At 35.5% G+C, this 22463-nt stretch overlaps 1 protein-coding gene across 2 annotated transcripts in view; it reads left to right on the forward strand.

Annotated features, from left to right (window-relative positions):
* LOC138713884 (uncharacterized) overlaps positions 1-6659 on the forward strand; it is a 95777-nt gene extending 89118 nt beyond the window's left edge. For both annotated transcript variants that reach the window (XM_069846429.1, XM_069846515.1), the window contains exon 3: positions 2111-6659. In XM_069846429.1, coding sequence (XP_069702530.1) covers positions 2111-2339 — 229 coding nt within the window. In that variant the 3' untranslated portion in view covers positions 2340-6659. The remainder of the gene's footprint in view (positions 1-2110) is intronic.
* The last annotated feature ends 15804 nt before the right edge of the window (positions 6660-22463 follow it).

Raw genomic sequence — 22463 nt, forward strand, 5'->3', positions numbered from 1 at the left:
AGACAATGTCTTTAACAAAACCCTACACGAAGAAGTGAGGAGGGGTTAGATCTGGGGAGTTTGGGGACCAAGCCAAGAGATAGCTGCTTCTCGTACCGGGTTTCGCCTGCGACCTCTTGCATGTTCTTTTTTTTAAACGCAGAACCTGTTTATACAAATGTTCGATAACACAACATTATGGAATTGTATTTAGGTACATCATGCACACCATACTCACGTCGAAATTTCCTTTGAACTCTTTTAACACTGAAATTTATCATACCAAAGAACACATTGTGCCCGCTGTTGATTTGTAGTAGCCATTTTAATCATCTACGATTTTCATTTGTCCTTTCAGATTATGAATTGTTGATTGCCATGGAAACTCTCATCTTTTAATCATATTATAACCAGCAAGAAATTTTTCCTACTATCATAATAGCTTTATAATAATAAATTAATATTATCCATACCCAGACGGATCAGACTGTAGTATACTTACAAAATAAAATTGAAAATCGTCGTAAATCAGCTACTATAAACAGAAAGCAATATTTAACCACATGGAGACTTAAATATTCTTCAGGAACCGACATAATGAATAGAAACAAAGAATAGAGATCGTAGGTTATGGGGATGGCTTCAGTCCAAATATGTCACAGTTAGGAAATGTGAAATTAAATCTTCTAGTAAAATCAGGAACTGGTACAAAGTTACACTGACAGGTATAAAGTTGCCCGAAATGACTGTAGTCAAAGTTTAAACCAACTTGTCAGAGGGAAAAAATATTGTTGTGGCTCACAGAACTTTTACATTCAATGTGCAGTGCTGGGCAATTTATTCTAAGCACCATAACACATTTCAGTAAAAGTGGCGCTTACTGTACTTTGCCTTGCAAGAGATACAAGCTTATATCATTTTTCAATAAGGCCCGTAACACACATAAAGAGTTTTCGCTAGCGAGAAATGTGTTGCGAAAAAGAGGCGAAGAGCCTTCCTCCACACACTTGACGAGTTCTCGCTATCACAGATCACACCTCGCTATGATCATCTATGCACTGCCTTCATGCAGAAAGCATTTTCTAATTATAGTAATCACTCGTTGGGGGAAATATTATAGGTTATGTATTTACGTATATTGTCGTACTTAAATATATAACCTGTAAGTATATTGTCGTACTTTACAAATTACGTACAAACGCTGTGTTGAATCTGAGTATTCAGATGATGAGGAAATGGAGTTACATGAACATATTTTATTAGTGGAAAGAAAAAGTAGGCCTAAAATTAAAGCCAGAAATATCTGAAAATCACATTATTTCTTACGAAAATAAGGGCGAGTTTTGGACACTGGTTTCGATTTGTCATTATTTCAGGTTGAATAGACCTCAGTTTTTTGCTATTCATGATATGATAGAGGATTCTTTGCTATGTTCTGAATAAAATTATGTAAATTGTTAAGACATATAGATATATTATTTCAAATGTTTAATTAATACTATTAAATCTCATCAAAATAAAATATAGCCCTATTTATTTTCAGATAATCTGATATTTGTCTCCAGATTTCTTCTTTAAGTTTCGTGTTTTTTTATAGTTTTCATCTCGTGTATCATATAAATAGGCCTACGGGTGACATCGTACAAGTTCGATAAGTTTCTAACTGCAATTATCAGCCATCTTTCCTAATTTTCAAATAAAAACAATACAATTCATCGCCACCTGTGATATCGTTTTCTAAATTCAATCGTCATAAAGAGTATAAATGTCAAACATCTTTGATAAATGTGTCAAGAAAATTCGCTGAGCTACCGATTCCAGCGAGAAACTCGCGCGAGATTTTTGCCTCGAACGAGAATCTCTTCCAGTGTGTGGACGTCCATTTGAATCCATGTTATCAATTTTGTAATTTTCTCGCAACACATTTCTCGCTGGCGAAAACTCTGCAAGTGTGTTACGGGCCTAAAGAAACCCACTTTCAACGGAAAATAAAATTTATACGTGTTTCTTATTAAGAGTAATATTTTGATTTTTAATTTATTGAATTGGTACCGGTATTGAAATTTATTTAATTGCGAAGGTAATAAATGTGATAAGTAAAAATAAAATTGATTTAATGTGTTGATTTCAGCGTCATCAACATCCCTGTCAGCGATCCCCATGCACCGCACGGCGTTTGGAGGAAGCACTTTGTCTGGAAGGCAAGATGGATCAAGGAGTGGAGACAAGAGAAGGTGTGGAAGGCGTTCTGGAAGAAAGTCTGGGGACCGGTGGAGATAAAAGAATGGGTGCCTATTCCGAAACCTCCTCACGGGTGGGAAGCCAAACAGGAGAGAAATGTGGCTGATCAATTTCACTAACACACGATCCTCTGACAATATTCACAGTTCCTTTCTCAACAACACATGGAGTTTATACTCTGTCAGAAATGGAAAGTACTTAAAAGCATTCATGTCATGAACGCAAAGGATTCTTCTGAGTAGTTTTTCTTATTAGAATGTAGGCAGTGCGTTCTAGAAAAGAAATCTGATAATAATGTAATAATTTTGTGGGGCTTATGTTTCTAAAGAATGCCCAAATAAAGTATAAAGTGATGTAAACACAAGTATTGTCGGACCATCGGATCTGTGCCCCTTCAGCGCTGTCGTCGTTCTTAGAAAAGTTAACGCCTGTACTCACCCCATTCCACCCGCTTTCCTCCCACCACGTTAAACAGCAGGCCACGAACCTTGCCGAATAGGGATGTTGCCAAACTTCCGTGAAACGGTGTCATAAATAACTGGTCCTCCATGCTACTATATTATTTCTTTCAATCAAGATACATCTTGTATTTCTACATTTTTAAACCTAAATCCCATGTCTCGAATCACTTTCCGTAGTTTTTCTCTCCAACCTTGGAAATTATTGCTTCTCTCGCAAGCTTCAGTAATTTCTTCAATGTTGAAACTTCTTTCTGAACGGTATAAAATTCTTGTATCTTTCTTCTTAAAATACATCGGTTCGTATCATCTACAATAATTAAAAGTTCCCTTGGTCTGTTCTTCTCTGGTGATTCTAGCTTTTCATCTCCTGCACAGACTCCCTCTCTCCTTATTTTCTTTATTAAGAGTTCTGACCTGTATATATAAATTACATAAAATGTTGTATTGTTAGTATTAGTTAAGTAAGTAATTTTAATACGTAATCAATTGAAATAAAATAAGCCTCACCTGTGATATCAGCTGCTCTTTTCGTTGCCTGATTTATAGGAAACAGATATTGACCTGTTTGTTTCTCTTCATCGCAAAATGCTATTACGTACTTGCTTAATAATATTTCTTTCGCCACTCCGTGCTACAGTATTCATGTTGAGTTGACAACAGTGGACTGCAAGTGCAAATATTGTAAACTGTCCCGCAAGAAGGCCAAAATTGTGAGTAGTGTGGGACAGAAAGGGAGAGAGATAGAAAAGAGAGAGATAGGAATGCAGGAAGAGAATCGTCGGTTTCTTGGTAAAAGTGACAAGTCCAAAATGCAAAACTGTTGGAAAAAGGCATTTAAAGGTTTAATGATTAATCCAAAGATAACTGTACTTCTTTTGATGTTAGTGATAAGTTATTTTGAAGGTAAAAGTGCTATATTAATAGTTTTTAATATAAAATTATGTCTTAAATTTTCATAATGCTTGGAAGCCTTGGACTGTGACTTGGTCACTTTTACCAAGAAACCGACGAAATGAATTATCGAGGCTGAGAAGGAATTAGAGTTCAGTTCGCGTATCTTACGGGGGCACAGATCCGATGGTCCGACTATACATGGCCTTGAGATCTCTGAATTGGCGTGGCTATTTTGTTTGTTACTATGCAATAGTTATTTATGAATTAAGGGAGGTAAGCAGTTTTTATTAGTCGAGGATCGCTCGAGCGACAGTTAAATAGTCCGAGGTTAGCAAGTTCTATTTAGCTAACGAATTGCATATAATATTTTTTCCACTCTCACATTTTACATTGTATTTTAATGTCAGAACTGTTTAGAGGGTCGTCGAGTTTTGTGTATTCTTTTGTTTGTTGCTATGCGACGTTGAACGAAACTTATTTTCACTTGCTTTCCTAAAGAAGTAATGTGACTTATGTCTCGTCGTCAATAGCAACCAACACTATCACGGTAAAATCCATTTACTTCCCTAAAAACAAGCTAATAACATCATACTTACGACAGTGGGAGTGGAAAAACAGATTTATTGGTGTTCTGTGTTTTACAGTGCTTTATTCTTTGGCTAGAAAGACTATACAGGGTGGAAGTGAAATAATCCAGCAGATTTTCAGTGCGAATAGGGCATGTTGTATGTAGTAAGAAAGCGTAATACCATATTGGTAGAAAGTCCATAATTTTCTCAGAAAAATGTTTTCCCCCCCCCCCCCAAACGTTTAACATTCTCTTATTCGGTAGATTAACTATTGCGAATAGGATCTTGAGTTTTGTCTATGTCAATAAAAAATCTAATAAAGAATCATTGATCCCTCTGGTGTATTTCAGTAGCGTAGATAGTTTTCGTGTAAATTTAATTTAAAAACCACTGATTTGAAGCCACTGACCGATGCGATCAGCTTGCAACATTGTAGCCAGAAAGAAATATGGGAGGTAGTTCACTAAGACAGACAGACCTCTTACATCTGTAATACTAGAAGAAAGAGGCGGCGATGTTGCCGGACTGCTGAAACTTCCAACTTAATTTTCTAATTCACCGTGCATTTAATCACAAAACGTAATATAGGTTTTCTATTCATTTAAGTGTCTCTTAATCGTCCCTTTCAATTTGCAGAATTCTTTAACTTCCACCCTGCATAAATGTTTACAGCTTCATTCTAAACAGGACATTGAGTTACACTCCATATAAAATGGAAGGTATTTATAAGCGTTTATATTCTAAACGCAGTGGAATCTTAAAAACATCGTTCTTAGAATGTAAGACGCTGGTTCTAAAAAAGAGGAAGTCTGAAAAAAAGTTCTGTAATTCTTTCGTAGGACTCGAGAAGAGTGAAGTCTCTAGTTTTGTTTTTCAGGTTTATTATTCCAATTACGATATTGATTGATTGATTGATTCATTCATTCATTCATTCATTCATTCATTCATTCATTCATTCATTCATTCATTCATTCATTCATTCATTCATTCATTCATTCATTCATTCACAGTTTTCTGCCCAAGAGCAGGTCTTTCATTGCAAATCCACAATTCTCCAATATTTCCTATTTTCTGCCTTTCTCTTCCGCCAGAACAAGATGACATTACAACCACGCTTCACTCTTTACTTCCATTTATTAACTCCCTCCATTTATCTCTGTCTTGAGGATCATCTTCTGCAACCACAATATTCCTCATAGACTGCTGTATATGCTGTTTCCAGGAAGTCTGCGGTCTTCTTCTTCTTCTTCCCTCCAACTTCCATTCATACACCATCTCAGGAATACGTGTCTCATACATTCTACATAAATGTCCATATCACTTCAATCTTCTTCTTTCAATTTCCTAAATTATTCGTCTTTAACTTGCATAAGTCTTCTTATCTCGGTGTTCCTGATCTTTTCTAACCGTGATTTCCTAGCTGATATTCTCCTGAAGTTCATTGAATAGGTTAATAATAATGACAATAGTAATAATCATCATCTATGAAGATAGGCCATTTAGACCTTGTCCGTCTCAAAGGTCGTATTCCCAGAGACGTCTGGGTCTTCCTATATCAAGTTTTCTTTTTGGGAGATAGTGTAATACTTCTTTTATTGGTCTGTCTTCAGTCATACGGGTAATGTGACAGAACCAGGTTTGTTTGTTCTCTAAGATTCTATTATTTGAGTTGTTCTCTAATTGTATCACTTTGTATGTGATCTTTGAGGGAACATCCAGCAATGTTTCGTAAGAATCACATTTCGGCCGATTCGATTATTCTTTTATCAGATCGATTCATTGTCCAATTTTCTGCTATGTATGTGAGAATAGGTACCGCCATAGGTTTACAAAATTTTATCACAATAACTCTCTTCATTTTATTGTTGAATGTGCGTTTTATTGAATATTACCCACTCATAACAAGAGCGGATTTTCGGTCCCTTTACAGTGACAAGACGTCATGTCCCTTGGTTACGGATGGAGCGAAGCAATGAGTGTAATGAACTCTCTGCAGCTGACGTAGTCTACGCCTAACGTTCAGTATCGGGACCGAAAATCCGCTATCTGTTCATAAGTAACAAATTGATATTCTGAAAACACTTATTACATCTCTGCAATAGTACCTCATAATTGTGAAAACTTACCCAGGGAACTCTTTTGTACTGTTCTCATTTGTTCCTATTTTTTGAACTGTGAAATACTTCTTTTTTTTTATAGATATGTGCAATATAATGCTGAAGCTATCAGTAAATTAAATGTGTTTGCTATTTAATATTGTACCAAGATGTATGTATAATTCGTGTGTATGTTTGAAATATAATATAATATTTAATTATGATTTTGTATTTTACTTCTGTCTCTAATTCGATATTATGTGTATCGTATGTTGTACCAGGTGAGTTAAATGTACCAAACAAACACTGCTTGTAGCTTTTCAGTGTTTAACTGTAAACACAAATAGTTAATTTATGCGATATATGTGTCATGTTGTATTTTGTTGTTTGTTAAAATGGAGTATACACCTTACTTACTGGCTTTTAAGGAACCCTGAGGTTCATTGCCGCCCTCACATAAGCCCGCCATTGGTCCCTATCCTGAGCAAGATTAATCCATTATCATCATATCCCACCTCCCTCAAATTCACTTTAATATTATCTTCCCATCTACGTCTTGGCCTCCCTAAAGGTCTTTTTCCCTCCGGCCTCCCAACTAACACTCTATGTGCATTTCTGGATTCGACCATACGTGCTACATGCCCTGTCCATCTCAAGCGTCTGGATTTAATGTTACTAATTATGTCAGGTGAAGAATACAATGCGTGCAGTTCTGTGTTGTATAACTTTATCCATTCTCCTGCAACTTCATCTCTCTTAGCCCCAAATATTTTCCTAAGCACCTTATTCTCTACACCCTTAACCTACGTTCCTCTCTCAAAGTGAGAGTCCAAGTTTCACAACCATAAAGAACAACCGGTAATATAACTGTTTTATAAATTCTAACTAAATAACGTTACTGCTTCAACTCAAGGTCACATTGGCTACATTAATCCTTCGTTGTTAATCGTCGTTTACTTCATTGGAATATGCCATGTAGTTTGGAAATTAAAAGCACGACAAAACTGGCCTGAAAATGTGTCTGTCGACTTTCTGGAATGGCACCCTAGTTCTGGACCGAACTTACAGACGTATTCACGTGAAATGTTGCAAGCAGAGTAGACTACCTGCATCCTTTTGGCAAGCAAAAATAAATAAATAAGTAAATAAATAAGTAAAATAAATAAATAAAATAAATAAATAAAGTAAATATGTAAATAAATAAATAAGTAAATAAATAAGTAAATTAATAAATAAGTAAATATATAAATAAATAAGTAACTAAGTAAATAAGTAAATAAATAAGTAAATAATAAATAAATAAATACATACACAAATAAATAAATAAGTAAATAAGTAAAATAAATAAATAAGTGAAATAAATAAATAAATAAGTAAGTAAATAAAGAAGTAAATAAATAAGTAAATAAATAAATAAATAAGTAAATAAGTAAGTAAATAAGTAAGTAAGTAAATAAATGAGTAAGTAAATAAATGAGTAAGTAAATAAATGAGTAAGTAAATAAATAAATAAGTATATAAGTAAATAAGTACATAAGTAAATAAGTAAATAAATAGTACTGTAAGAATAGAGAATCGATAAAAACAAAACTTCCAGAAGGAGTGGAAAATAAGTGTGAGGGAATGCAGACAACGCAGAAAGGAAAGAAGCAATGTTACAAGGTGCAGTAGCTATAAGTAATAATGCATTTAAATCTCTATCAGCTGTAAATGTGCAAGCTGCATAATCAGTGACACGCTAGCTCCACAGCGGTGGACGGACAGGGTGTGATACACTGGAGTTCAAAGATATCTTGACCTAGAATTTTCTGATCGTGTAAGCGAACTTTCCAACCATGGGATAAGCCAGGACCAAAGAGAATAAAAAAAAAGTGGGCGAAATTTGAAATAGTTCCGGTAGCTCTCAATAGGTGTCAGTTATATTGGGACAAGTAAAAATGTGCTGTGAAAAAATGATAATGTAGATTAAGTACTATAAATTATTAGCGGTTTTCCGCAAAACCCAGTGCTTTTCACAATCAGCAGAGAGAGATGAAATTTTGAATACTACAATGCGGGTATATTTATGCACTATTATCAACACTGACTTATTTTCGCCATCTATTCATAAATGTAATAACTAGAGAAGCCATATTTACACGAACAATTCACCGTTCACTATTAATTACTGACGGTCAGATATCTCTGGATTCCAGCGTACATTGGCGTTCAAAGATATACGACCTACGATTTTATGATCGCGTAAGCGAACTTTCTAACCACGGGATAAGTCAGAACCAAAGATATAAATTAGTAGGCATCAGTCAAGCAACAATAATCATTATCCAACCAACCATATGCCACCCTACAGTTTCTTTATAAGGCAAGGGTCCTAAATGACCTAATACTTAATCTTTCACTAATATATATATATATATATATATATATATATATATATTTTATAAATTTTGAAATAGTTCTCCTAGTTCTCAATAGGTGACACTTGACACTACTATTGAGGGATTAAAAAAGTGTCAGGGAAAATGATTATGTAGAGTAAGCATAAATATTATCATAATTGACAATATCAGCGGTTTTCAGCTAAATTCAATATTAAAAACGCATTTATTTATTTATTTTATTGCTAGTAAGTTTGAAATGAATATAAGTTAATAAATACAATGAAAGATAGCGAGGTGAGTCAGTGAAGTTACACTTTTACAGTGCAGTGAACAGTTCCGATCAGTGATAATTTATAGCGTCAATGAAATGTGTTCTATAGTGTCAGTGAAATGTGTGCTAAAGTGTCAGTGAAATGTGTGCTAAAGTGTCAGTGAAATGCGTCATAGTGCCACTACAGTGAGTGAGATGAGAGTAAAGTGAAAGACTATTGAAACTTATGTAGGGCCTATACATATGTAGGTTATATTGTAAAATTAGGTATTTTATGTTTTATTATTAATTGTAATTATTGTGTTAAATTGTATTGTGTATTCTTATTGTATTGTGTATTGTAATTTTATTGTGTATTGTTTATATTGTGTATACCACTGCCACCGGGTGCTTGCCCACTTGGAGTGTAAATAAATACATACATACATAAACTACCCACTCCTGAATGAGTAAGACTCGTGCTCAGGAGGGGATTCCAATACAGACAAAAATAAAATTAAAATTGAGAGTGAATACAGATTAAATAGTGTTTAATATGTTTAAACCCAAACTATAAATCTAATACAATTTTTTTTAATTATTTTTTTATTAATTTGGAGAGGATTCGTGGTTAAAATGATATTGGAATAAAATTTGTTTAATAATCTTGGACCTTGACTCATGCTATGATAAAAAGCTGCATTGGTTTTACATTTTGGTTCACACAAACGCAGAGAATTCGTATTTTTAGTTCTATATTTATGTATATACCTTTCAAAGTTGTTGTTTTAAAATCAATAAAGTGGGATAAAAAATTGAATTCTAGGCTATAATGCGGATATACTCGTATTTATGTACGATTGACAAGAGTGACTATTATCTTCGCCATCTATTCATAGAAGTAATAACTAAAGAATCCACATTTACACCGACAAATTATCTATCATTATCGATTAGTACGGCCAGATATCTTTGAACGCCTGTGTACGAACAAGACCTAAATAAAACCTGTGAGCTTAAGAAAAATATTAATAAAATAAACTAGCAGCATTTCTCACAAAATAAATGCATAGAAACATGTAGCTACCTCATAAATACTTGCAGTAAAAATTTCATCCAGATTGATTAATATCTGGCATAAGAAAGTTGGTGTTGAATCAACAAAAATGAACACAGAAAAATAGATTTGAAAATAAAATGAATATTTATGTAAATTAATATTCTCCTCCTCTACATTCATCTAGTAACTTCAGGGAGCAACAAAAAGTTACTAGATTTGTAATCAGAAATTTTAAAAAAGAATTCTTCGATGAAAAACAATTTTGACAGCTCTTTAAATTCCACGCCCCCTTCCAGCCTTAATTTAAAAAGTGTAAACATACGAGTATTTGTAATCAGAATTGAGCTGAATCCATTTGGGGTATGAAAATATAAATTCTGAATAAGTGAAATAGCTAAAAAAAATTTGGAAAAATTTTCATGATTTTCAGTGGAGTCTTCCCTTAAGGTTTTTTTTTCCCGTTTTTTTCCTCAACCCATTGAAAACAAATGCTGGGTAACTTCCGGTGTTGGACCCTGGACTCAGTAACCTTCATCTCATACAGACGGTAGATAACCAAAGCAGTTGACAAAGCGTCATAAAATAACAAACTAAAAAAAAGACGTTTCACGTAATCCAAGGAATTTTATAAATCGTCTGTAGATTTTTCTCATTCTAAAAATTCACTCTGAACTAAACTTACACGAAATTTAACAAGCCAATGTAATGTATATGTGCATTGGATATGTAAAAGAAAATCCTGTATGTCTACCAAATCTGAGTGTTTGGGAAGTGGCGACATCTCTATTCAGCTGAAACGAATACCGGAATACTGTTTTGTGTCCTCGACGTAGCTATTACTACGAAACGAAATGAATTCCGATGTTCTTCAAATCAGAACTAAAATGGCTGAAAGACTTCGACTTTTTAATGTATTCATTTGTTTCTTGTCGATTTCAAACTTCTTTGGATTTAAATTTTATAATCCTAACATGCATATCTCTGGTAAAATAGGTATATCTGTGTCATTTGGTGTATCAATAAAGAAATAATAAAATATTGGAATTTGTCATAGTTTGTTTTGAACTAATTAAATTGTTACAGCAGTGTTCATGGTTACTTATCTAAGCAGTGTATCACAACCATTACTATTTTATAGATACCATGTAATTAATATGCATAGAACATTACGGAAGTTCGTGTGTTTGGAAAATGGTGCGTTGTTCGTGTTGTAGTGAATTAATCTTTAAGTTATGTGTGACGGTTCTTAAATATAATTTTATATTTGTGTCGGTTAACTCTGGACAGACAAAACTGTACCAATAAACATAAAATGCAATAGAATATGAACCAATCTTCCTGACTGTAATGTGAATCCATGTGGTTGTATGCAGTCAATGGCCGGACGGATTGTGCAGGTTGGGTAAGTGAGCAAAAACGATGTGTATTCATTTTGTGGAAGGGTATAGAGTTGACCTTGAAAATGAAATATTCTGAATGAACTAGACTGCATTAACGAAATATAAGAAGGTTAGTTATGTCCCGACCACTATAGGAGACATAGGCCAGTTTTACACTAATACTAAACATCTTTAGCATGACTTGTTTCTTGTGGGCCGTCCCGAACCCCGATTACACCCCTAAGAGCGCCAGTCCTTATATACTCGTCAGTCAAGGCCTACTGACATAAATAAAAGCAATTAACAATAGATGGCTCAATCATGACAACCTCATAAAATATCCTATCAGTTGAAATCTATCTTGCTACGTACAACATAATTATATTATAACTGATTTTCTTTGCGTTTTTTTTAACTCATATTAACAGAGAAATGGAATAACTTCACAAATGTGCACAAGGTACAAATTAATAAATATATCACGCTTGATAAATTAAATTTACACAATTCTACTCAGTAAACAATTCGCATGCAAAAATATATATATATATATATATATATATATATATATGAAATAAAAATTGTAAATTTATCTTTTGAAGAGGTGGAAGAATTGAGATACCTGGGAGCAACAGTAACAAATATAAATGATACTCGGAAGGAAATTAAACACAGAATAAATATGGGAAATGCCTGTTATTATTCGGTTGAGAAGCTTTTATCATCCAGTCTGCTGTCAAAAAACCTGAAAGAATTTATAAAACAGTTATATTACCGGTTGTTCTTTATGGTTGTGAAACTTGGACTCTCACTTTGAGAGAGGAGTATAGGTTAAGGGTGTTTGAGAATAAGGTGCTTAGGAAAATATTTGGGGCTAAGAGGGATGAAGTTACAGGAGAATGGAGAAAGTTACACAACACAGAACTGCACACATTGTATTCTTCACCTGGCATAATTAGGAACATTAAATCCAGACGTTTGAGATGGGCAGGGCATGTAGCAAATATGGGCGAATCCAGAAATTCATATAGAGTGTTAGTTGGGAGGCCGGATGGAAAAAGACCTTTGGGAAGGCCGAGACGTAGATGGGAAGATAATATTAAAATGGATTTGAGGGAGGTGGGATAAGATGGTAGAGACTGGATTAATCTTGCTCAGGATAGGGACCAATGGCGGGCTTGTGTGAGGGCGGCAATGAACCTCAGGGTTCCTTAAAAGCAAGTAAGTAAGTAAGTACGTAAGTTCCAAAGCAAAAAATTAATGTCAATTTTTGGAGACAATGAGATTTTGTGATGTGTGTTTAGGACTGCCAACTCTGGTAAATAAAATTGACGGCGATTTTACACATACAGCAAATTTGCATGAATAAAAGTAAATTCGTATATCAAGTACAAGTTCGACTAAGGAAACATATCCTTTTTATTGAGCTGTACACATAACGGCACTGGTGACATCTGATATGAAGTTACTTATGTTTCGGACACTATAGAGAATTAAAAAAAAAAAAAAAAACTGAAAATGCCTTTGAATTATACCACAGTCTATTATATACAGTCGCGAAGCTTGAGTTTTGAGGGTGCTAGAAACAATAGACTGTGACGGTTCTATTTTGCATTGCCTGTAAAGAAGCGATATCTGCGATCCTAGTGGTGAGCAACTATCTAATGTTTGCATATTTACTACGTATTGAGCGTCGCGACTGGATATACTAGACTGTGATTATACTATGGAGTAGTAGAAATTAGACGTGATCACCGGGAGAGCTGTAAGCCCACCCAACCCGCGTACCTTACTAATATACCAAAATCCTCGTCCGTGAATGAAGACAACCATATTTCGTCAAGTACTCGATGCCTGCATTCGGCCGAAAGAAGGAGTATTTCGAGCGCTACCTTGCCAAGCACATATTCGAAGCGAACTTGCCCAGGTTCCGTCTGTTGTGAGAGTTCTACAAAAGGGCAGCACTGCTCTATCCACCATAACCATAAATGGTAACTATTACTATAAACCTAGCCCAACCTAACCTATCTAGCCCATCCTAACCTTTGAGAATACCACACATATAATCTAACATAACCTCAGATGAAACTACACATCTAATCTAACCTAACCTAACCTTTGAGAATACCACACATCTAATCTAACATAACCTCAGATAAACCTACACACCTAATCTAACCTAACCTAACCTTTGAGAATACCACACATCCAATCTAACATAACCTCATATAATACTACACACCTAATCTAACCTATCCTAACCTTTGAGAATACCACACATCTAATCTAACATAACCTCAGATAAACCTACACACCTAATCTAACCTAACCTAACCTTTGAGAATACCACACATATAATCTAACATAACCTCAGATAATACTACACACCTAATCTAATCTGTCCTAACCTTTGAGAATACCACACATTTAACCTAACATAACCTCAGATAAAACTACACACATAATCTAACCTAACCTAACCTTTGAGAATACCACACATCTAATCTAACATAACCTCAGATAATACTACACACCTAATCTACCTATTCTAACCTTTAAGAATACCACACATCTAATCTAACATAATCTCATATGAAACTACACACCTAATCTAACCTAATCTAACCTAACCTAACCTTTGAGAATACCACACATCTAATCTAACATAACCTCAGATAATACTACACACCTAATCTAACCTAACCTAACCTTTCATATAATGCTACACACTTAATCTAACCTAACCTAACCTAACCTAACCTAACCTAACCTAACCCAACCTAACCCCATATAATACTACACATCTAATCTAACCTAACCTAACCTAACCTATCATATAATGCTACACACCTAATGTAACCGAACCTAATCTTTCATATAATACTACACACCTAATCTAACCTAACCTAACCCCATATAATACCACACATCTAATGTAACCTAACATAACCTCAGATAATACTACACACCTAACCTAACTTAACCTAACTTCCTTGCTTCAGTATCATATTGGAACCGAAATGAATTCTACAGCAACCCCATTACAAATTTTGTAGTCATTTTATTTTATGTCTTCTCCAACGGATCAGACTGAATAATATTCATAATTCTAGAATCTGGTTGGGAAATGCTGAGGAATAACGACAAATTAAATACTGTGAAATGAAAATGAAAAATTTGTCAAAAGTGTTGAGAATTCCCTATTTAACACAGATTTTCCCTTTTTCCCCCTCAAGGCATCAGTTTTTCCTCGGAATGTGGGAAATTTCCCTCCAGCTGACATTACTTATGTCGCCTATAGTTGTGACAGAGAGAAGTGGACTCTGGCGGAAGGGATCCACATCACAGCCACAGTCTAGTATACACAGTCACGAAGCTTGCGTTTATGAGGGTACTAGGAACAATAGACTGTGCGGGTATTATTTCGTATTGTCTGTAATGAGGCGATAGTAGCGATCCTAGTGGTTAGCAACTATCTATGGATGCAAATTTATTACGTATTGAGCTTCGTGACTGTGTATAATAGACTGTGTCACAGCACCAAGCATGCGCGTGATGTAGGTGCTTCAGATTTAACGAATTTGCGAGGCTCTTATTAACGAGGTTCTACTGCACTTCCTGTTTTTTTTTTTTTGGTGTGTTAACTCCCTCTTTCAATCATGCCTTGCGTTATATTACGATCATGGTAATTAAGAAGCAAGTAAATGTGTAAATAAAGCGGAAACAATAAATGTCTTTCCTATTGATAAATAATTAAGATCTTTGCTTTCTTGTCACTCGCCAGCAGTACCGCACAGATTTGCCTGGCAACGTGAAGGTCGTGTGTGCTCTGGAAGACTTATTACAATTGCTAATCTGCAGGAGCTCCTCATGGGTATAGAAAGTCGGGGTGAAAGTTGCTTCCGCTCACAAACAGTGGGCCGCACTTAATTTATGGTTCCGAAGTGTTATGTTTTTAATTCATCGCACACATCCAGATGGCTGCTCGAAGTTGTCCTTCCTTATAAGAAGCAACTGCATTCCTTTGATTCTAGTAGTCGGTCGACAAGAATGAGAAAATATTTAACCATAGATGTTTGTTGTTTAGTCAACTGTCCAATAGATACAAATGGCGGCGGGTAGCTCAGTTGGTAAAGCAACCTGTTAGTAGCAGCACAGTGTAGTATATACAGGGTGTTTCAAAAATACGGGGCATAATTTCAGGTATGTATTTCCCACATGTAGACAATCAAAATAGTTCATTACAACATGTGTCCGGAAATGCTTTATTTCCGAGTTATGGCCTTCACAACATTGAAATTCACCGGAACGTTTTTCTTTCCGCAGGTCGTTGCCGTCAAAGGAGACATTAAGAGGGCACTCTGACAGTTCATTCCGAGGCGAAGGTTACATTCAGTGTTGTGTAGGCGTTAGACTGTGCGACATGTATTCAAATCAAGAGCTGGCAGAGATACACTTCATGTACGGTAAGACGGACGGCAATGCTGCCCTGGCTCGTCGTTTGTATCAGGAGAGGTACCCACAGCGACAATGTCCAGATCGGAAGACATTTGTACGTCTCCATTACCGTCTGTGCGAGTATGTAAAATTTAACTCTCCTGGTTTGGGAAGGGGACGACCAAGATCTACAACTCCAGAAGTACAGGAGGAGATTCTGGAGGCTGTGAACATGACTTCTTCTATCAGCACACGAAGGGTAGCGTTGCAAGTCAATGTTCCTCATACGACTGTCTGGAGACTGTTGAAAGAGTATCAATTGTATCCTTATCATTTGCAACGTGTACAGGCCCTGTCACCAGCAGATTACCCTGCACGAGTTAGGTTCTGTCAGTGGTTGTTGCAGCAGTGTGGTGTAAATCCGAACTTTCCTGCCTTAGTATTATTTACAGATGAAGCACAGTTCACACGAGATGGCATAACAAATTTCCACAATCAGCATGTATGGGCGTATGAAAACCCACGTGCAACTGTTCCATCTCATCACCAGGTGCGGTTCTCCCTCAACATGTGGGTCGGTATCATTGGTGATCGATTAGTTGGACCCCATGTACTTGTAAACAGACTTAGGGGGCAGGCGTACACAAACTTCCTGGAAAACACCATACCTCATGTTTTAGAAGACACTCTACTGATCAATCGTCAACACATTCACTTCTTGCATGATGGCGCTCCTGCACACTTCAGTCGTAGGCCTACGGCTCGCCGGTACTTGGATCGAAGGTTTCCTGATCGATGGATAGGTAGAGGTGGCCCAATTGCTTGGCCTCCACGCTCACCTGATCTGAACCCTCTCGATTTCTACTTGTGGGGCCATTTAAAATCATGTGCCTGATTTGGAATCCCTTCGGAATCGAATTGTGGCATGTTTTGAGGACATACGCAATACTCCTGGAGTTTGGGATCGTGTTCGCAGGTCAATAAGACATCGATGTGAGGTCTGTATTCAAGCAGGAGGTGGACATTTTGAACATCTTCTGTAATGACAACGACCTGCGGAAAGAAAAACGTTCCGGTGAATTTAAATGTTGTGAAGGCCATAACTCGGAAATGAAGCATTTCCGGACACATGTTGTAATGAACTATTTTGATTGTCTACATGTGGGAAATACATACCTGAAATCATGCCCTGTATTTTTGAAACACCCTGTGGAGTCACGAAGGTTGAGTTGTTGAGGTTGCTAGGAACAAGACTGTGGAGGTGCTATTTCGCATTGTCTGTAATGAGGCGATAGTAACGATCCTAGTGGTCAGCAACTATCTATGGATGCATATTTATTACATATTGAGCTCATGACTGTATATACTAGACTGTGGTAGCAGCAGCAGCAGTAGCAGTAGCAGTAGTGCCGTTCCAAGGTGAAGCATGATCTTGGGTGCGCTGTGGACGAAAAGGCGTCTACTCCGTAAGATTTCCAGGTGCTGCCGCCCACATAACTGCACGAGATAACAAGGACATGCTTCAACTACGGTGAAACAGCTTCAAGTAATAGTAGTAGCAGTAGTGAAAGAAGTACGTATATCCTTCTTAATAAGTTCTGAAGTTTTTAATCACCAATATAGAGCCGTTCTCAGAAAATTACACAAATGAAGATCGACATGTTATTATATCAGAGAATCTGAACTGTAGGCTTACATATAGGCCTAAGCCTAATATGTTAGTTATACTGCCTTCGTGACAATGGTTATAAGAATGTGTTTTGTCTTCTAAAAGTCATTCTGGAAAGCAGTTAGTTCTGAAAACTGATAACAGAGATGATTTTCGGAAAATAGCAAAATTAGGACCTATGTAGGAAAATTAACGTTTCATTGAAAATTATTTTTTTCCCCGAATCCTGGTATTAAACACTTTTTAGTGATTTCTAACATAATACTGTACGTAATGATTTTACAGTTTCGTCGTAATTTACATTACCAGTTCAAATTATACAGGGCTTTCATTTCAAAACTTCCCAATCTAAATAACTAATTATTTAAATTGAATTCAATTCAAACAAAAAACACGTCAATTTAGGTATTGAGGGGGACGTCTAAAACCAGGCTTAATTACATTTTAGATTTCACCCCCACCCTACTGCCAGCCCCACTTTGAAATTTCAAAAGGTACTCCTATGTTTTTATACTTAAATATGAAAGAGCATTCAATTGTTTATACACCTCATTCATTTGTTTTCACATCTTTTGTTTTCTATCGTCGCCTGGCAACCTGTATTTTTGTTATTATCAGTTGAATGTAGGATGAAAACACAGCTTATTTTGTGTAATTTCCTAAATTTAATCAATAAGGATGATTTATGTTCTCTCTTGAAGGGCATACACCATTTTAAAATAATTTAATACACAAACACAACTATTACATGAAAGCTCAATAAGTTTTTGTAGCTTTATTCTCTTCAGCTCTAATCAACAATAACAACAATCCAGGTTGCCAGGCGACGATAAAAACAAAAAAATGCGAAAACAAATGAATGGGGTGTATAAACAATTGAATGCTCTTTCATATTTGAGTATTAAAATATCTGTGGTGTTTGGCTAAAGGGAGATAAGTCATAAAAATGAGTTCGGAGATAAATGAAAATTAAACTCGGAACCCTTATTACAAATAATTTTCTACACATATAAAACACATCAACTGCTAGTATTATTTGATTTTTGCACACTCACTTGTATAATTTAACTTGTGTGTTCATCTGGGGAACAAAATTCCATCTGCACAAAAAAAATGACTTCTACCCCATTACCCGAACACCACAGATATAGGGGTGCTATTTGAAATTTCAAAATGGGGATGGCTGGGGGTGGGGGTGAAATCTAAAATGCAATTAAACATGCCTTCAGACTTCTCCCTCAATATCTAAATTGACGTGTCTTTTGTTTAAATTGAATTCAATTTAAATAATTAGTTATTTAGACTGGAAAGTTTTGAAATGAAAGTCCTGTATAGCCTATACTGTATGTTATTACTAGTGGTGGCAAATATCGGAGCTACATCTTATGTTACGCAATCCGATCAGTATTAGAGGTATTTATTATATCAATATTTTGTTATTATTATTATTATTATTATTATTATTTTTTTGTATCTTCTGTTTGCGTATTGTGCTGAACTATAATTGGCCTCTGGCTGTTGTTCAGCACACAAATATTAATAATAAATAAATTATTATTATTATTATTGTTATTATTATTGTTGTTATTATTATTATTATTACGGTATTATTAATACTTCCCAAGAGTGAAGCTCTTTAATGATTTATTAGTTGAAATGAAATTTTTAACTGCAATGTGCATATCACATATGACTTTGATTTGATATAATTAGGCTATGTATATGAATATAACAGTTGAACATTACATTGAAAACAATTGACAACACATTCTCTCTGCTACCCGATCTGTTCACACCAGCTGCCTGTCGCTTGTGTCTTTAATATTCAAATCTAATAGGATCGCCAACATCTAACGACTAAGAAGCTAAAAAAAGTGACTATATTCAACTAAAATCTAAATCGGCTGTATAAAAAGATGATTTTATATCTAAATAATAATAATAATAATAATAATAATAATAATAATAATAATAATAATAATAATAATAATAATAATAATAATAATAATATCAGTGTTGTAAAACTTGCAAATTCTGTAAATAACACAACAGTTTTCCCATCATTCGAATCTGAATATAGCTAGAAACAATGGGATTCATCGGTCTGTCTCTGTGAAGTGCAGACATGTTCATTATCATCTCTTATCATCCATTATCGTCCATCCGTTTCGTCCGGGCTGATCACGTAACACCATTCCTCGACATGTTGTCCTGGCTCCGTCTAGAAGATCGTAGGAAAATCTCTTTCACTGTGGCTGTTCCTCGGCTTTGGAATTCCCTACCGAGTAATGTCAGGGACTGTCAGACATCAAACCAATTTAAGAATAGACTAACGAAATATTTTTCTAACAATTCTTGTTAACAATAATAGCTCTTTCAGGTTTCTCAATGTTTAATGGTTATATATACTCGTTTATATATCACAGATAAATATCTAAATTATCTCATTATTATTATTATTATTATTATTATTATTATTATTATCATTATCATCATCATAATCACTATTTCTTACCAATGTTTATTATTGTCACAATAACATTACTTACCCAACTTTCATTATTTAATTTAATGTTATTTTATGGTCTAGAATATAGACTCTAGATATTAATGTAATAACTATGTAAGCAATTATATTCATTTAGAATTAGAGTCTGGATGGGCAGAAGAGAAGGCCTTCTGGCCTTAGCTCTGCCAGATTAAATAAATAAATAAATAAATAAATAATAATAATAATAATAATAATAATAATTATTATTATTATTATTCATTTATGTTTTTGTAAATAGTTAGGACACCTGTGGATGCGGTAGATCTGTACTATTTCTTCATTGATACTACAGAATATACTGTAGTTTCATGTTAGAGAATTTAACTAAAATGGACTAACAAATTAAACAGAGGTGAAGGGCACAGGAAACAGGACTAACCTTTTAGCAGTCAGCTTTCCGCTTTCCTGTGTCCCCTGCAATGGGACTGAGTTCTAAAGCGCAAGACTTTAATACCGGTGCGCCATGCTTTCACATGGACCGGTGGTGTTAAAAGAATTTCCACAGTTATAAACTGGATTAGAAAGCGATAGTGGCTTTTAATGACAACTCCCAAATATCTCGCCAGGAAGAGGAGGAGGGAAGAAGCTGGAAAGTTGTTAGGGAGTTAACGTGTTTTGTAACGGCATTTTGTAGTCACAAGCATGTAGTTACAATCTCATTGCATAGATGGCGTTGGGAGGCTTCTTTGTTGTAGTGTTTTGTTCGAGAACAACTTTCACAATATAATGTGTTTGACTTTCACCCTTAAATTTGGCCTCACTGGCGCCACAAGAAGGAAATGAATGCTCTTTTTTCGTTTCAGGTAATTGTGGGGCCGGATCAGTAACGGCTCGTCCCACATCTCGGGTAATTCAGGTTATGGCTCTATTGTCTCGAGAGAGTGCTATGATGGCTCTGGTTACAATAAACTCAGGAAATCCCAAGACGCGGATCTCCGGTTAACTCCACTGTTCTGTCCTGCTAAAACAAAAGTCGTATCTGCAAAAAAATGTACTTTTGTATTAAGAGGTGTATGTGTTTGTCTAGGATACAAGGGAACAAATTGATTTATTGTAGTTACAACTTTATGGCTTAGTAATATGATACAAAATATTTCCTCCTTAACTCAAAAACACAATTTTAGCAAATATGACTTTTTCCTTTAGCAGGCCAGTGTAGCAAATAAGAGTGGAAAACACTGCGCAGAAATGTGGGGGTTGCTACCCCCTGGGGGTCGTGTAAAGAGCTGAAGGAGATCGCGAGATAATTTACAAAATAAAACAAAAACTCCTTAGGTATTAACATGCATTTATTTTGTGTTTAGAAACATTAACAACTTTGAACATAAAAATAAAAGTAAAAAATCTTTCAGTTGTAACGTTTGCCGATGTTCTGGACTCGTTGTTGGATAACATGATTTCTGAGTAGGTGAGGTGAAAGAGCTAAGTCTTCACTAGGGGGTATGAGGTAAGCAGGTCGATGTTCATGTTCTGAGTTCACAAATAATTGAAGGGTTCAGAGCCATAGCGGGCCAAGCGCCATTTAATAAAAACGGAGAAAGCAAAGGTTAAAGTTAAGTAAATACCGTAATTTAGTGAAGATTGACATATCATTTAATTTTAATGTACATACTTTATCTTACTTGCTATAGGTTTCGTTAAATTATGATAATCACTTAATTTTAACTCTTGTTTTCTCCGTTTTTAATAAATGGCGTTTGGCCCACTATGGCTCTGAACCCTTCAATTTAGAGTTGAGTGAAGATGAAATAATACCACGAATACAAAAGACACACACAGAAGTTTAACGTCGATGGAGAACACAATATTATAATGTAAAAAACTCACTCACTCACTCACTCACTCACTCACTCACTCACTCACTCACTCACTCACTCACTCACTCACTCACTCACTCACTCACTCACTCACTTAAAATAGACTGACCTCTTGCTTGGCTTAAAGTAGACTAACCTCTTGCTTGGCTTAAAGTAGACTGACCTCTTGCTTGGCTTAAAGTAGACTAACCTCTTGCTTGGCTTAAAGTAGACTGACCTCTTGCTTGGCTTAAAGTAGACTGACCTCTTGCTTGGCTTAAAGTAGACTGACCTCTTGCTTGGCTTAAAGTAGACTGACCTCTTGCTTGGCTTAAAGTAGACTAACCTCTTGCTTGGCTTAAAGTAGACTGACCTCTTGTTTGGCTTAAAGTAGACTAACCTCTTGCTTGGTTTAAAGTAGACTAACCTCTTGCTTGGCTTAAAGTAGACTAACCTCTTGCTTGGCTTAAAGTAGACTAACCTCTTGCTTGGCTTAAAGTAGACTGACCTCTTGCTTGGCTTAAAGTAGACTGACCTCTTGCTTGGCTTAAAGTAGACTGACCTCTTGCTTGGCTTAAAGTAGACTGACCTCTTGCTTGGCTTAAAGTAGACTAACCTCTTGCTTGTCTTAAAGTAGACTGACCGTTAGTCTACTTTAAGCCAAACAAGAACACAGTTCGAACATCTGAACCACTTCGTC

Source organism: Periplaneta americana, chromosome 1 (assembly GCF_040183065.1).
Source record: "Periplaneta americana isolate PAMFEO1 chromosome 1, P.americana_PAMFEO1_priV1, whole genome shotgun sequence".
NCBI classification, from domain to species: domain Eukaryota; kingdom Metazoa; phylum Arthropoda; class Insecta; order Blattodea; family Blattidae; genus Periplaneta; species Periplaneta americana.